At 40.0% G+C, this 18119-nt stretch overlaps 1 protein-coding gene across 2 annotated transcripts in view; it reads left to right on the top strand.

The window, feature by feature from the left end:
* Positions 1 to 14904, top strand: part of RAD50 (RAD50 double strand break repair protein) — a 97414-nt gene extending 82510 nt beyond the window's left edge. For both annotated transcript variants that reach the window (XM_035290883.2, XM_035290882.2), the window contains exons 22-25: positions 6961 to 7046; positions 7933 to 8075; positions 10501 to 10634; positions 11996 to 14904. In XM_035290883.2, the coding sequence (XP_035146774.2) occupies positions 6961 to 7046; positions 7933 to 8075; positions 10501 to 10634; positions 11996 to 12182 (550 nt within the window). In that variant the 3' untranslated portion in view covers positions 12183 to 14904. The remainder of the gene's footprint in view (positions 1 to 6960; positions 7047 to 7932; positions 8076 to 10500; positions 10635 to 11995) is intronic.
* Positions 14905 to 18119: the final 3215 nt, after the last annotated feature.

Raw genomic sequence — 18119 nt, 5'->3', positions numbered from 1 at the left:
CATCAGTTCAGATTTTCCACAATGATAGCTAATCTTCCTCAGTGGCTTGGGTCTTAGACATGGTTTTAATAGGGAAAGAAGCAAGAGCTGGACGGGTCCTCTCCCAGAATGTGAGCTGTTGGCCTATGGGGTGACCAAGGGAAGGAATCTATTCATGGGTTCTTAGCTTCTGTTTTCTGGTTGGGCCAATAAAGCCTCTTCCTCATCCCTGTTTTCTCCTTATCACTAGAGACAGAAACTAAAAACCATGGCTTCAGTCTGCTAAAAGGCTACAACAAAACAGGACAACAACCAAATAAGGCAGGCTGGACAAGCTTGTTAAGACTTCCATGGATTACCAGAAATATAAATGCCACTAAAGCCATCATTTGTCCTCATAAGATGTAATCAATTGTTAATGAAATTTTTAATGAAATCTTTCAGACTCTTACTTGATTATCAGACTAATTTATATATCATTATTTTCTTACATCTTAGAGCTTCTCACTTTCTTTCTTTCTTTCTTTTTTTTTTTTTTTTGAGACAGTCTTGCTCTATCACCCAGGCTGGAGTGCAGTGGTGCAATCTCAGCTCCACCTCCCAGTTCAAGTGATCTTCCTGCCCCAGCCTCCCACCTCCCAATTACAGGTGCCCACCACCACACTGGCTAATTTTTGTATTTTTAGTAGAGATGGAGTTTTTACCATATTGGCCAGGGTGGTCTCAAACTCCTGACCTCAAGTGATTTACCTACCTCAGCCTCCCAAAGTGCTGGGATTATAGGCGTGAGCCACCTCGCCCAGCCTCTCACTTTCTTTTGAGAACCAGTTTTCACAAAGAAATCATACTACTTCACATAAATTAGTATATGCATTTAACTGAGAGATGTGCACATTCCAGGCAGGTAGTGGAGCTGATACGCTAGCCAGATGACTACTTAACCATAACAGTTTGCAGCCCATGAAATTCAGATCTTTGCCTCAGCAGACAGTCATGGACTTTCAAGATCATTCTTTAAATTATTTGCTGTTAAATGCCTGTAAAGTCCAAGTGATAAAAGTGTGTGTTTTTTTTTTGTTTTGTTTTTGAGACGGAGTTTCATTCTTGTTACCCAGGCTGGAGTGCAATGGCGCGATCTCAGCTCACTGCAACCTCTGCCTCTTAGGTTCAGGCAATTCTCCTGCCTCAGCCTCCTGAGTAGCTGGGATTACAGGCACGTGCCACCATGCCCAGCTAATTTTCTGTATTTTTAGTAGAGACGGGGTTTCACCATGTTGACCAGGATGGTCTCGATCTGTTGACCTCGTGATCCACCCGCCTCGGCCTCCCAAAGGGCTGGGATTACAGGCTTGAGCCACCGTGCCCGGCCTGATAAAAGTGTGTTAATTGGGCAACTATAGGTCACTCAGTAGCTCCTATAGGATTCTTGTACAGGATCTCACTCTGTCACCCAGGCTGGAGTGCAGTGCTTATGACCACAGCTCACTGCAGCCTCGCCTTCCTGGGCTTAAGCAATCCTCCAGCCTTAGCCACAATGCCCATCCCAGAACTGCTTGCTTTCCATGGCTTCACCCTAAGTAATTCTCATGTATTACCATGGTAGCTTTCCACCTCTTACCTCTTACCCTCCTTCCTACCCCCACCTCCACCCATTATACTTCTGCCGGCTTAATTTTCCTAAAGTTGGTGGTCCCTATTCCATTCTAATTTTAGGAAAGACTTCCATACCTGGGCTTTCCCATTTCAATTCTTACTGCCAATTGTGTTCTAACCAAACAATTTTGTTCCCTAATGATGTCCCATATTTTCCTGTGCTATTTCTCCTCCTTAGAATGTTACCTTGATGAAGCCCTTCCCAAACATACATGGTTTTTTTCCCACCTTTGTATTCTGTAATATTTTGTACCACTTATACAACTAAAGCCAGTCAGCCTTGTATTACAGATATTTGGGCTTTCCCCATACTCCATACCTCCAAATCAAAGAACACATTTCAAGGTAGACTTAGGTTCATTTCCATAACAATGTCTAAGTTTTATTCAGCCCTTAAGAATTATTACATTCGTGACATACTTTCATTTCCATCACAATGGCTTTGCACGTAGTACACCCAAATACATCTTTTTTGTTTCTGTGCAAGCATTTTCACAAGGTAGGTATTTTTCTGAGCTTTTTTCTTCCATTTAACATGTGGCAATCATCTTTCATGTTCATATATTCAAGTGCCTTTTATTTTTAAAGGCTGCATATTCTGTAAAATGCATGATATCTACTTTAATCGCTATTGAACATATTAGAAAGCTTTTAAATATGTGCTACTACAGATAACGCTGCAGGGTGTGTCTTTGCACACTAGAGCAGATATATCAAAAAGATAGCTTCCTAGAAGTGGAGTTACTGGCTCACAGGTTATGTATACTTTTTACTTAGTACCAAATTACCTTCTAAAAACACTTAAAAATTTTCTACTAGTAGTATATGAAAGTGCCCATTTCCATGTCTGGATTTTGTTATTGACCATTTTATGGGTTGCACAAAAAAGTGCTCACAATTTAATTTACATTTCCCTGTCTACTAGTGAAGTTAAATGTCTTTTCATATGTTGGCTACTTGTGTTTCTCTAAAAATTACCTATTCATATCTCTTTGCCAGTTTTTCTCCTAGGTTGTCTTTTTCTTGATTTGTCACATTTTAATAGATTCTGGATGTTAATTCTTTTCATATACATTTCAAGTACCTACTTCTAGTTTATCATTTGTCCATCAAGTTTCTTTTTTTTTTCTTTTTTTGAGACAGAGTCTAGCTCTGTCGTCCAGGCTGGAGTGCAGTGGCACAATCTCTGTCTCCTGGGTTCAAGCGATTCTTCTGCCTCAGCCTACTCAGGCATGCATCACCACACCTGGCTAAATTTGTATTTTTAGTAGAGACAGCATTTCACCATGAGCTCAGGTTGGTCTCAAACTCCTGAGCTCAAGTGACCTGCCTGCTTTGGCCTCCCAAAGTGTTGGGATCATAGGCATGAGCCACTGTGGCCAGCTGCATCAACGTTCTTTGTGGTATCTTTTGCAATTTTTAATTTTTAGGTAGTCAGATCTTTAGTCTTTTGATTTATGGCTTCTCAGTTTTGTTTCTTATTTAGAAAGGGCTTTCCAGTCCTAAAAATTATCAAAATGTTTTCTTCTGATAGTTTTATTTTGCCTTGGCATTTTTTTTTTTTTTTTTTTTTTTGAGACAGGGTCTCACTCCGTCACCAAGGCTGGAGTGCAGTGGCTTGATCACAGCTTCAGCTTCCTGGGCTCAGGTGATCCTCTCATCTCAGCCTCACAAGTAGCTGAAACTACAAGTACTTGCCACCACACCCAACTAATTTAATTTTTTTTAGAGATGGGGTCTCACTGTGTTGCCCAGCCTGGTCTCAAACTCCAGGTTCAAGCAATCCTTCCACCTCAGCTGCCCAAATACTTTAGCTTTAAATCCTTTCATTCATCTGTATTTTATTTTGAGGTTGGACAAAGAGTAGTAATATATATATTTTTAATTCTTTGCAACACGATTAAAACCTTTCCAGTTGATTTGAACTGTTACAGTTATAAACTAATGTCGTATATGCATTTGGGTTTATTCTGGATTTTCCTTTGTCCACCAACTTTTAAAATTTATTCCTGTTTCACTGAGATTCTTCTTTTGCATTATCTATTCTATATGAACTTTAGAGTCAGTTTGTGGATTCTATTAAGCATTTTTAAATCTTACTGGGATTTTTGTTTGGATTGCATTTATGGATTCTTTGGGGAGATTGAACGTCTTTATAATATCGAATCTACCATTGTGGACTCCTGCTTGTGCATCTTCTACTCAATCATTTCCTTTTCTCCTACTGTAAGTTTTACAGCTTTTCCCTCTAGCTCCTATACCTTGTTAGACTTATTCCTAGGCATTTTATGGTTTTTATTGATGATTAAGATCGTTTTTTTTCTATTGTCTTTCCTATTGGCATTTGCCTCTAGATAATAAAATTTCATTTTTATATATTTATTTCTGGCCACCTCATTAGTCTTAATAATTTTTCAGTTTATTTTCTTGGATTTTCTAAGTCTACAGTTCTGTCACTTGCAAAAACAATGACAGGCTTTTCTCTCTTTTTTCATTTCTTTTTAGTTAGAGATTTGTATTGTGAAATCCCTGAATCATTAGGGGTTTCCAGGACATGATTTGAGAGCAGCCATAATAAGAGGCATTTTTTATCTTCTTCTTAGTTTTAGGAGGAACATTTCTATATATTTTCAATTAAATTTGATGCTTGCTGTGGATATCTGAGGGAGTCATTTTATCCAGTTAAGAAAACATTCTTCTATTTTTCACTTAGGATATTTTATCAAAATTCAGTGTTCTAGTACATGAAATGTGTTTTTGACATCTATTGAAATTTTTCTTTTTAATCTATTACTACAATTATCTTGAATTTTTTCCCAATTGTCCTGTTTTTTTCTTGGTATAAACACTACCTGGTCATGATATATTCTTTTTACCACCCTTACTACTAAATTTGGTTTTATTTAGAATGTTTATATTCATAAGCAAAATAGACATGCACTTTTTTCCCCCTCCTTTTACTTATGTTTCTCCTTGCTCTGCCATACGTTATATACTTGGGAGCTAGGTGTACCTTGAAGATTTGATAACATTCTCTCATAAAACTGAGTCTGGTGGCCTTAAAAGATGGAATTTTGACTGCCTTTTCAATTTTAATTATCATATTCAAGGACTATGAATATCCTAGCCACTTTTCTCTGATCTTGAACAAGTTACTGATTTCATTGAACCTCAGTTTTGTTCATGGTAAATGGAGATAACAGTATCTAACTCCCAATATTGTCATAAGGATTAAATGAAATTGATTATTTAGCATAGTTTTGTCTCACATATGGTAACTGGTCATCATTAATAACCATTATCATCATTATTTCCTTATGTAGATTACTGTAATGACCTTAGTCATCCCCATCTCTTACGCAGTACAGCTGTAAATTCCACAGTAGACAGAGAGGACGCAAAGATGTGCTAATGGTCCAGCCCACAGTGGTAGTCATCCACTCTATGGGACATACCCTTTGGTGGGTCTAGACCTCTCCCTCAACTAGAGCTTTTTCCCACAGTGCTGTATCTCAGCAGACCTGGCCATGGGCCAGGATACACCACCTGTGTTGCATAAGGGAGCCAAGGCAGAGACTGTATGTGTGCGCCTTGGCCACACCTTCCCTGTCTGGAGCTCATTCTCCACATTAGAATGCTTATGTTAGTTTTTGAAGATTTTTAACTTGAATGGAAAGGTAACTTTTTTAATGTCATTTGAAAAATCAGGATCTTAATATATAAGTGGTGGGAAGGCAGTCTTTACGTGATTGGTCAAACATTCCATGAGTTTTGAGGAAATAATCAGATCTGTCTCCTTTTGAAAGGAGGATAAAACGTTAGGCTGAGTTAAATGTATAATGTAGAAAATGGAGACTTGTTGCATTCTCATCAACAAGCAGAATATGGTGTTTTCCAGTCTTCTACTACTTCACAGTCCTTCATCTGATATTTAAAATGTATTTATGTTGAGTCATTTCTTTTTCTCTTGCTGGTGAACCAGAAGATCATGAAATGATTCTACAGAGGCAGTAGCATTATGTTCAGTTTCTTTTTTTGTATGCATCAGATAAGAGGCCTGCAAATGGAAGTAAGTTGCCTCACATCCTTTGTAGGGTGATCGCAGTAATGTTTGCCTTCTTACCACTGGCGCAACATTTATTAGTTCATAAACCCCCTTCCAAAGAACCTAAGGGCTTTTTGGTGAAAGGTGACTGTGGTGGGAACAGTGTTAGGTTTTGACAGGCTACTTTTGTTTTTACAAACATTTCTTCTCTTTAATAGTTTAGAAACTATTACCTTAAAAGAGAATTGAGGACAGGGACATGACTGGACTGAGTGGAAGTTAGTGCTTAGAGTTAGGATTTAGAATATAAATATGGAAGTTAATATTTAGAATTAGGATTTCTGAATCTGTGAATAGAAAGGTAAAATAAAATTTTGAGGTCATTTCAGCTTAAGCCTCTAAATTGTTCTCACTGAACCAAAGCTTCCAGTTGGCAAAAATCTAAGATCTGAGGAATAAGAATAACATAAGAAGCTGGCTTTTGGTAAACCTTAATAGTAATAGAAGAGGGACAAGGGGGCAATTCCAGAGATTCTCCCCTCCCCTTTAACTCCCTCTGGTCCACTCAACAGGCCTTCCTGTGACCTGTGAGTATCAGTGGAAGCAGTCCCTCCAATAAGTTACCATGGCCTAAGAAAAAAGTCTACTAAAAAATTACGTTCCCATGGCCGGGCGCAGTGGCTCATGTCTGTAATCCCAGCACTTTGGGAGGCCGAGGTGGGCGGATCACGAGGTCAAGAGATGGAGACCATCCTGGCCTGGCCAACATGGTGAAACCCTGTCTCTACTAAAAAAATACAAAAATTAGCTGGGCATGGTGGTGCGCACCTGTAGTCCCAGCTACTCGGGAGGCTGAGGCAGGAGAATTGCTTGAACATGGGAGGCGGAGGTTGCAGTGAGCTGAGGATTGTGCCACTGCACTCCAGCCTGGCGACAGATGAAGACTCTGTCTCAAAAAAAAAAAAAGTACGTTTCCTGAAGTTTTCACAGTATTTAAGTATTTACTTAAAGGAGTATGTGTTGTATCTTTGATAGTGAATATGGAGAAGGGTAACCCTCGATCACTAGAAATAAGCCTGCCAATTTTCAGTATCAGTCAAGCAGCAAAGTTTTGGTGCTATTTATTTTTTCTAGCTCTTACTATATATTCTTTTACCATTGAAAATATTGAGGAAGTTGTTTATATTTTTGTTATATACATTATACATTTTATGTATTTTAATATTACTATTACACATAATCATATATCTTTTATATAAAGTACAAATGTCTTCTTTTTTCAGAGCAATAATGAAGTTTCACAGTATGAAAATGGAAGAAATCAATAAAATTATTCGTGATCTGTGGCGAAGTACCTATCGTGGACAAGGTGAGTACTGTGGTGTATCACAAATGCTCTTTCCAAAGCCCTCTCTGCAGCTCTTCCCCTTGTGACCTCTCATCATGCCAGCATTACCTCCCTGGACCCCTTTCTAAGCATGTCTTTGAGATTTTTTCTAAGAACTCTTATCTTGGCAACATCTTGTAGCAAGAAAATGTAGTTTTCTGTTCCAAAGCGTAACAGGACTTACATATTTGGCTGCAGTAGGTATTATATTTAGCTGATGACATAATAGGTTCTGTCATAGTGTAGACAGGATAAGCCAAAATGTGATAAGAAACCATCAGAAGGAAACTTTTTTTTTTTTTTTTGAGACAGAATCTCACTCTGTTCTGTCACCCAGGCTGGAGTGCAATGGTGCGATCTTGGCTAACTACAGCCTCCGTCTCCTGGGTTTAGGCGATTCTCCCACCTCAGCCTCCTGAGTTGTAGATGGGATTACAGGCATGCACTGCCATGCCTGGCTAATTTTTGTATTTTTAGTATACAAAAATGGGGTTTTTTTTTTTTAGTATACAGAGATGGGGTTTCACCATGTTGGCCAGGCTGGTCAAACTCCTGACCTCAGGTGATCCACCCGCCTCGGCCTTCCAAAGTACTGGGATTATGGGTGTGAGCCAGCGTGCCTGACCTAGAGGAAACTCTTAACAGGGAAACTAAGAAGAGTTGAGGCTGAGGGCTTGGGCATCTGGGTTGCTTCTGGCCAGACCACCAGGCTCCTGAATCCTCCCAGCCAGACAAACAGGTTCTACGCCAGCCAATGTTTTCCCCGGTAATGTCAGCCTCATCTGTTGTTCCTAGGCTTACTTGATATGTTTCTAAATGACAAAAGACTGCAGAGCATAGGTTCCTCTAAAATATTCTTCTGTGTCAGATATTGAATACATAGAAATACGGTCTGATGCTGATGAAAATGTATCAGCTTCTGATAAAAGGCGGAATTATAACTACCGAGTGGTGATGCTGAAGGGAGACACAGCCTTGGATATGCGAGGACGATGCAGTGCGGGACAAAAGGCAAGTATCTGAAAAGCCTGGGGAGCCAACTCACCCAAGTAACTAGAAGAGAGAAACAGTGCAGTGGAAGCGCCCAAGGCTACACCTGAATGGTGGGGAGCTCTTTGCTGCCACATAAAATGAATCAGACTCAGCTACTGTTATTACACTCTCCTGATGTTAACCAACATTTCCTGCAACGTTATGTAAAGTAGACTTTTCAGAGAAGGGCCTGTAGCATTCTCACAGGATAGGCTAAATGTAGGACAAGAAGCTGAAGACCCTTTAGTATTTTCATGGCACTCTTTATCAGAATAAGGTCACTGTATCACGAATTATAACATGCACCACTATTTTATGTGCCTGCAGGAATGAAAAAATGCAATTATAACCATAAGATGTTTCAGAATCAATGACATAATAGTACTGCAAACCAGACTAGCTTAAGCCAGAATGTAGCATTCCACTATATGAGGGAGTCTCACTAAGAAAGTAGCCCCTCATAGGACTAAGTCCCTACCACCACATACACAAAAACTTAGCTGCTGGGTCAGTCCAGCTGGCATCAGGTGAGGCTCTGGGAGGACAGCCTACATTGGAAATCAGGAAGAGAAATGACGTTTTAAAGAGTCAGGAATATGGCATCCTCGGGGAAAAAGGCTGGGTCCTTCTTTGTGCACAGGTTTATAACAAAAATGTCACAGATTCTTGAGCTTTCTGCTCTTAGATTAAGGCAGAAGATTAACTCCTCTCGGTCCTTGATTTTCTTAATAAAATTCTAAAATCATAGAAATAGATGCTCACATTATCTATGTTATTTCCATAGTTTGCAATTTTTGCTTAAAGAACATGTCATGTGGCCAGGCATGATGGCTTGGCTCACACCTGTAATCCCAGCACTTTGGGAGGTGGATGGATCACCTGAGGTCAGGAGTTTGGGACCAGCCTGGCCAACATGGTGAAACCGTCTCTGTATTAAAAATACAAAAATTAGCTGGGTGTGGTGGCAGGTGCCTGTAATCCCAGCTACTTGGGAGGATTCACTTAAACTGGGGAGGTGGAGGTTGCAGCGAGCCAAGATTCCACCACTGTACTCCAGCCTGGGCAACAGAGCAAGATTCCGTCTCAAAAAAAAAAAAAACATGCCATGCCATGCATATATGTATAATGATGTCAGGTAGACAGCTGATACCAATTTAAAGCATCTGCAGATTACTATCTAAATCATAGTCTATAAAAATGACAAACTTGTGACCTATAATCAGTGTCACTACTGGCTTTGGTGATTTTTAGTGGTAGTGATAAATGAGAAAATATCAAGTTTGAAACATGGTCTCACTGGATTAAAAATACCTTCAGAAATACCTTGAGGAAAACGATTTTCTGTAGCTATTCTGAGTTAATGAAAGTTTATTAGCAGTTATTGCTTCCTTGGTGTGAGGGGAGAGAACAAATAGTTTGGTGAAGGTGGGTCTCCATCCTACCTACTGGCTTTTGCTGAGGCCCTAGAAGCCAGCCAGTGGCTCTGCGTGTGAGTGGGTGGTGGTAGAGTTGACAGCAGTTTGGATTCAAAGACAGGAAGGAAATGCCTGTCCCTCTAAGGGCCAAGCTGTGGCCGTCTTCTGCAATCTGCTGGTTTGCCTAGGCATCAAAGAAAAGATGTAAACTATTCTAAAATCACCAACTCACAGATACACTCCCACCCACAAATTCAGGGGGAAGGGGGACTTACAGCTCACACCAAAGTAGTTTCTACTTTCCAGAATAGCCCTACACTCTCAATGCTGTGTGTCTGGTATCCTCAGATGGCTTGCATCTGAGGGTTTTAGTATTAAGTTTCTAGTAACCATGAAAATGCCTAATCCAAGTTCCAGTTACTTGGATTTCCTACAGGTAAGCTTAACTGAAACCACATTTCTGTACTCCACATTTCTGATACTTTGACCCAGGATTTTTAGTCTCTCACTCTCAGAATTATACACAAGAACATGGAAATTTAAAGGTGGATGAGAAAAAGTGAGAGGCTCTAGAAAATGTGTCCAGATTTTCTCACAGATCTCATTATCAGGAAAATAGCCAGGTCAAGAATTTTTAAGGTTGTTGCTCCTACAGCTTTATTAAAATTATTACAGATAGCTGGCATTGTCTCTTTTTCTAGTCTGTGGTCTCAAGTTGGTTGCAGCTGATGTAATTTTTTGTGTGGGGGCATCAGCATTGCTCTGAGCATTTTGTTTTGTAGTGAATGATCATGCAGCTGGTGGTTCTCCTTCTAGAGGATGTAAGAATCTGGTCCCAGTGCTGGGCTCTTCCTAACAGTGAACCCGTGACGTAGTGAACCTGTGATGTTTCCCACTTTTTCCTGCTATAAAGATCATGTCAGGACTGCTTGCCTGCCATGAGATGAGAAGGTCTGTGCTATGCTTCTCTCACAGGGGCTTTTTTCCAGGTATTAGCCTCACTCATCATTCGCCTGGCCTTGGCTGAAACGTTTTGCCTCAACTGTGGCATCATTGCCTTGGATGAGCCAACAACAAATCTTGACCGAGAAAACATTGAATCTCTTGCACATGCTCTGGTTGAGTAAGTATCTCACATTTGGGACAGGTTGTGATCGTTTTTCAAGATGAAGAGAGTTCTGTGGTGAAAACGTTCTCTAGTTGTATTCCCCACTTCTTGGGGAAGCCAGTTGGTGCCAGGCCCTGGACTTTACCTTTTGATAGTAATTTTTCAGATCACTCCTCAAGGAACTAGATGGTGAATAGCAGCCCCAAATACATCCTACAGCTTCCCAAGTGTTTTCACAGCGAGAGAGTCACTGTGAGGGGTTCCTGGCCTGGTTTGGTTTTCCTGTAAGCCTACCAGAGGAACCCACATGTCATGTACAGCTAGTAGCATGCCCTGCTAAGACATCTGTAGGTAGTGGTAGTGGGTTTAGGACTGTCTCTTCAGCTTTCCACATGTCAGACAACTGTGAGGAATGACAGAGTTCTTACCCGAAAAGCTTTTCAAGATTAGATAAAATCTGTAAAATTACACACACCTTTTACCACATTCACCTGAGTTGGGTACAGACTGCAAGGTTGTCAAGCAGCTCTTGTGTAAGGACTATGCTGACAGAGAAAAAGGCACTTTCCCTGAGGTCAAAGAGGTGTTTCAGGTACTCCTGGCTCTAGACAGACCCTTTCTGGAAGAGATAGCATGGGTCAGGCCAGAAGGAGAGCTGAGCAGCACAGGGCCACCTTTCTGCATCTATCACAAGTAAGGGCGGGTGCTTTTGAAACCTCAAGTGCATCCAGCTCCAGGAAGGGGATAAGTAAGTGGCTAGCTAAAAGAAAAAGTCTTTCAGGTTTCAGTCACATTGCTGGTTACCTCAGCAAAATGTTCCCAGAACACCCACTCAGGTCCCTGTGTGTCATAGTAATGATGCATCTAGTGACTGGTGGTGGCAGAATTCTAAGTAGACCCAGCTCTTAAGAAAGCAATGTTATTCCCCTTACCTGTAGCTTGTCTTTATTACTTTTAAATTTTTCTTCCAGAGAAAAGTAGTAACAGGTCAGGAAAATCCCAGGCGAAGGAATAAGCTTTTTAAAGTTGAGTAGTTTGGGCATTAAGGAAAAGTCAGTTAATTACAGTGAGACCTTCTGGTCTGGAAGAAACTAGTTCTTGTATTCTTACCAGTCCCTATGCCAAACCTAAGTGAGGAGTCAGGCCATGCGTCCCTACTGTCGGAGAGGAGATGAGACTCCTGCCTGGCTGGCCTGAAGGCATGGGGCCACCCCTCCACTTCCTGCAGGGTAGCTGGGCCCTGACACAGCACAGAAAAAGCTTGGTTGTCACACACAGCTCAAGTTCATGTGTCTAACAAGGTCTGCAGTGACTTTTCAAATAAAAGAAGGGGTTATGCTCTATAATAATAATATGTTCTAAATATATTGTTTCAGGATAATAAAAAGTCGCTCACAGCAGCGTAACTTCCAGCTTCTGGTAATCACTCACGATGAAGATTTTGTGGAGCTTTTAGGACGTTCTGAATATGTGGAGAAATTCTACAGGATTAAAAAGAACATCGATCAGTGCTCAGAGATTGTGAAATGCAGTGTTAGTTCCCTGGGATTTAATGTTCATTAGAAACATTCAAGACCTAACTGCCATAGTAATGTAGGTCCTCAGAAAGTATATAAGAAGCTACTTATTTCTGATATCACGTGAGTCAATAAGAAAATATGTTCTTTCAAAGGAACATTGGTCTAGGATTTTGGACGTTGAGAGGTTCTAAAATCATGGAAGTTGTTTTATGGAAAATTGGACGATTCCCTGTTTCTGATTCCCTGCACTTCATCCCATTCCAGCAAGCCTCTGACAGGCCTTCAGGATCCAGCAGCACAGCTGAGACTTGACTCTGTACTTCCCTCCCCAGTGCAAATGCATGCTCCTTCTCAAAACACTGTTGAGGAGGAGATAATTACTGCCTTGAAAGTTTATGGCTTTGGGTTTTTTTGTTTGTTTGTTTAAAACAGAGTTAAATGTTACCTCTGAATTTATTTCCTTGCATGTTGTCTGAAAAACTGAGTATTAGAGCCTAGTCCTTTTAATAACAATAACTGTACCCCTCCAAGATCCCAGTTTTAAGCATCTCACTCTCCAATAATCCCTTGGTGTCTACAGTTCTCCTGCAGTCCTCAACCCCAGTAATTCTTTGACCCCACTGAAATTTCAATCCATTGACTGTTTCTTTTTCACAGGTCATTTCCCTCATGCATGTACTTCTTATTCAACTTCAATTCCATGGCCCGTCATTATGTCACCCTCCGCTTTATTGTCCTCAAATTCTCATGACAACCCCCCCAATGGAATCCACCTGTGCCTCCCTGCAAACCTGCACATGCTGTTTCCTTTGCCATTTCCTCTTCATTTCCCTGGCCCTTTGATGTCACGGGGTTTTAGTACTCAGAGTCTGCTCCTTTCTTCTCTGTGTTCACTTACTTAGTGATCTCATCCAGTCTCATAGCTTGAAATTATCTTAGTTCAGTTTCTCTTGGAAGCAGAACCTAAAACAATGCTTCACGTGAAAGTAATCAGTAGGAAATTGGGGAAATTGTGTACAAAAGAGAAAGCAACCAATGAAAGGTTTACTGTTAAACCAGCTACAGTGGTGGGCAATTGGAGTTTATCTGGCATTATTCTTGATTCTTTATCTCATATCTAATTCATCAGTTTAATACAATGGGTTCAATTTTCAAAACACATCCAGAATCTGACCATGCCTCACCATTAAAACCAGTGGTCCTCAACCTTTTTGGCACCAGGGACCAATTTTGTGGAAGACAATTTTTCCATGGATGGAGACAGGGGAGTTTGGCAAAATACATACCTCAGAATTATCCCACCTGAGGGGCAACAGACATGGAGTATTTATACAACTTCCCAGAGTTACTGAATGAGGGTTATTCTAGCACGTGTTACAGTTATTGGCTGGCCATATGTACCAGCAGAGCTGCTTACCACAGTTTAAAAAGAAAAAAGCAGCCTGAGCAACATAGTGAACCCCCATCTCTACATAAATTTTTTTTTAAAAATTAGCAAGGCATAGCGGCACACACCTCTAGTCTCAGCTACTCAGCTGAGGTGGGAGGATCCCTGGAGCCTGAGGGGTCAAGGCTGCAGTGAGCTGTGATTTGTGCCACTGCACTCCAGCCTGGGTGGCAGAGTGAGACCCTATTAAAAAAAAAAGAAAAACCAGATAGCAGCAGCTAGAAGTTGGCAGGAGCACACTGGCAGTTCTTAGAATCATAGGGTATAGGCAGGGCACTGACAGCTCTTACAACCACCATCTATACACTGATTACTCATAAATGTTTGTCTCCAGTCCAGATCTCTCCTAGATGCTTGACTGATATGTTCAGCTGCCGGTGGATAACTGGATGTCTGTTCCCACTTGAATATCTAATAAATATCTACAACTTAAAATGACCAAAACCAATCTTTCTCCCAGCACTCACATCTCTTCCATAGGCTTTCAACTAATGGCAATTCCATTATTCCAGTTGCTCAGGCAAAAATTCTGGCATTATCCTTGATTCTTTATCTCATATCTAATTCATCAGTTTAATACAATGGGTTCAATTTTCAAAACACATCCAGAATCTGACCATGCCTCACCATTAAAACCAGTGGTCCTCAACCTTTTTGGCACCAGGGACCAATTTTGTGGAAGACAATTTTTCCATGGATGGGTGGGGTGAGGGGGATGGTTTTGGGATGAAACTGTTCGATCTCAGATCATCAGGCATTAGATTCTCATAAGGAGCATACAACCTAGATCCCTCACATGCAAATTTGCAGTAGAGTTTGCACTCCTGTGAGAATCTAATGTTGCCACCAATCTGGTAAGAGGTGGAGCTCATGCAGTAATGCTCCCTCACCTGCCCACTCACCTTCTGCTGTGTGATTCCTGCTGTGCGATTCTGTTTCTACCAGGCCAAGGACAGATAATGGTCTGTAGTCCAGGGGTTGGGAAGCCCTTATCTAAACCATCATTGCTCTGGTCCAAGCCACTGCCATCTCTAACCTGAATAATCTGAATGACCACATAACTGCTCCCACTGATTTAGGGCCTGCTCCCCATAGTTCTCAACACAGCAGCCAGTGATCTTTTTAAAAAGTAACTCAAGAAAATGTGTTTCTCACAGGGGTGTGGGTTAGCAATTCTGAAACTTTTATGTATATACTAAAGCCAAACAAATATATACCTGTGTTGTAGATAATACGAATTTAGTTTCTCACTGTTGGAAAAAGATGTTTGCATATCAGGAAAAGAAGGAATAAAAAGAACCCTGTGGTGTTAACTGAATCCAAAGGTTAAATTTATAATTTTAGTATATAAAAGATTTCTACTTCCATAAGGGTGGAGTAAATACCATCCAAAATCTCCTTCATAAAAGCAACAGGACTGGCAAAAATGTCAAAATCAACCTTTTCAGAACTTTGAAATTAACCAATGGCTAGCTACAAGCCAAGGCATGTTTATTAAAGGAAAACAGCATCTCCGTAAGAACAGAAAGTGGCATTTTAAGTTGGCCTAATCCCATGCCCCTCTTCCTTGTTCCATGGTAGCCTTGAAAACCAATAGCCTTCTTAGTATCTGTGAAAACCAGCAACCTAGTAACCATTGGAGGAGGCAGAATGGATCTGGAGGCCCCCCAGATCTCCAGTGCCAGAGAACTGCCTCTATTTGACTTGTCTGGCAGCTCACCGAAAAGCTCCATTTTCAGGATCTGTCTTTATTTGACTTAGAGCCCACTCTGAAAGCAGCCCTTCCTGCAGGATAATCAGTGGCAACTGGTTAACACTGTGGCTGCCCTAGGCAGCGTTACCAGATGGGGCTAACAAAAGGCTGACTAATAAAAAGAAAAATCTGGGGAGATGTCCCTGGAGCTTTGATGAGCTCAAGCATATTCCTGGGAATCTAGAAGTCCATATGCATGTGCAGGGAGTATGCATGTCCTAGGCTCTCATCTCTGGCTAACCTTGAAACTCAATTCATGCCAGAAATGAAAATAAAGGCAGTTGACACAACAGTGACATGACTAATATCTATTAGTTTATGCCCTAGGCTGAGTAGAGACTTCAGGAGTCAAACATGACAGGGTATAGAATTTACAGAATTAGTCCAGGAAATTCACAGAACCAACAGCAGCAACAATAAGAAATACTAACAGGTGAAAACCTTGGAGAGAGGGTAATCTGACTTAAATAATTGATATAATATTTAAAACAAGACACACAACAGAAACATGACACATACTATACACAGCAATTTAAAAGGCAGTCAATAGAAACAATCTCTGAAGAAGCCCAGATGTTAGACTTAATAGACAAAGACTTTAGGTATCAGCTATTATAAATATGTTTGAGGAACTAACGGAAATGACGTCTAAAGAATTAACTTATGAGACTGATGTTTCACCAAATTATTGGGACTAACAGTAATGAGGCAGACATTATAAAAAAAGAACCAAATGGAAATTCTGGAGTTGAGAAATACAATAATGGAAATAAAAATTCACTAGATGGGACTCAGCAGCAGGTTTGAACTGACAAAAAAGTTGAAGACAGGTCAATTGAGATTATGCAGTCTGAGGAATAGAAGAACGAAGAAAAATTAAGAGCTTCAGAGACCTTTGAGACACTATCAAGTGTACCAAAATACCAGGTATACCAATCATGAGAATCCCAGAATGGGGGGAAAAAGGAGCAGAAAGACTATTTGAAGAAATAGTGACCCAAAACTTTCCAAATTTTATGAAAACATTAATCTTCGTATCCAAGAAACTAAACAAACTCCCAAGTAGGGTAATCTCAAAAGGAATCATATTTAGATGCATCATGGTCAAATTGTTGAAAAAGATGCCAAAGAAGCAAATAAAGCTAAGAACTGAATTCTCATAAGAAATAATGCAAGCTTGAAAGCAGTGAAATGACATATTGAAAGTGCTGAATTAAAAAGACTATTAACCAATAATTCTTTTTGCAGTGGTGCAAACATAGTTCACTGTAGCTTTGAACTCCTGGGCTCAAGCAATCCTCTTCCCTCAGCTTCTTAAATAGGACTACCAACATGTGCCACCACACTTTAAAAAAAAAAAAAAAAAAGTTGGTTTTTTGTTTCATTTGTGTGTGTGTGGTTTTTTTTTTTTTTTTTGGCTTTGTTTTTGTAGAGACAAGGTCTTGCTATCTTGCCCAGGCTGATCTTAAGCAGCCTTAGTCTGAAGCAGTCCTCTCACCCTGGCCTCCCAAAATGCTGGGATTAAGGTGTGGGCTACTGCCCAGTCTCAAACAAGAATTCTATATCCAGAAAAACTGTCTTCAAAACAAGAAAAATGAAGACATTCCCAGGTAAACAAATACCGTGGTCTTCACCAGACTTGCTCTACAAGAAATATAAAAGGAGAATAAAGGATAAAATGAAACAACTCAAATGCACATGAAGAAATAAATATAGGTAATATAAAAGTATAAATGTATTTTGGGGTGTAACTTTTCCTATATGATTTAAAGGCAACTGCATTAAGAATTTTAACACTGTTGATGGGCTTACAATATATATAAAGATATAATTTATATGACAATACTACAAAATAGTGGGAACAGGGCTATAGAGGAACTTTTGAAATGGAAATTAAGTTGACATTCATTTAAATTAAGATGTTCATTTGTAATCCCCAGGGTAACCACTAAGAAAATAACAAAAAAACCTATAGTAAAAGCAAGACAGTTATTTAAAGAGGGCCCAATGTGATGATAACCTGGTAATAATGAGGACACCTAGTTCCAAGACCTTGATTTTTAAAGCACCCTCTTCAATAAAAGGAACTCTGGCTCCTTGGAGAAGTGGTTGGTTTCAGGGCTGAGGCAAGGAAAACACAAAATAAGCCTAGAATTTCTGTGGTGCCAGAAATTAAAATATTTACTTTAAAAAAATGGTGGAGTTTGTTCAAAGAATACAGAACCCAACCTGAAGTAACTCGCAGTGATCAAAGGCAGAACAGTTTGAGAAACAATACAGTATTGGATTATAGCTCAGAGTGAAATAAATATTTGTAAACTTTTATGGCTATACACAAACACTTTAAAAAAATGAAGGACGAGGACAACACTTCTTTATAAAATTACAATAAATGTAGAAGGGAAAAAGAAAAATCTTCACTAGGTAAATACAAAAATCATTTCAGACGAGTCACTGATGAAGCTAATACTAGTAGGCACAAATCTGAGAAAAAAATTATATAATCTCAAACTTTCCCAATATTTTTAATAACTAAAAAGGGAAAGACAGTAACTTTATCATGGAGGAACCTAACAGAAACCATCTTAACCTTAAGTGGTCAGGGTCAACATCACCAATAAGAAGATATGGACATCATGAACCTTGTGACCTGATATGGTGAGAAGACCAACTTCATCTCTGTGAAAATGAAGAACCTCAGTGCAATTAGGAGAAAACCCTGGGGGGACCAAACTGAGGAACATTTAACAGCACAACTCATCAGTATTCCTGGAAAATGT

This window comes from Callithrix jacchus, chromosome 2 (assembly GCF_049354715.1).
Source record: "Callithrix jacchus isolate 240 chromosome 2, calJac240_pri, whole genome shotgun sequence".
Classification (NCBI taxonomy): domain Eukaryota; kingdom Metazoa; phylum Chordata; class Mammalia; order Primates; family Cebidae; genus Callithrix; species Callithrix jacchus.
This window is presented reverse-complemented; position numbering and strand designations above follow the sequence as displayed.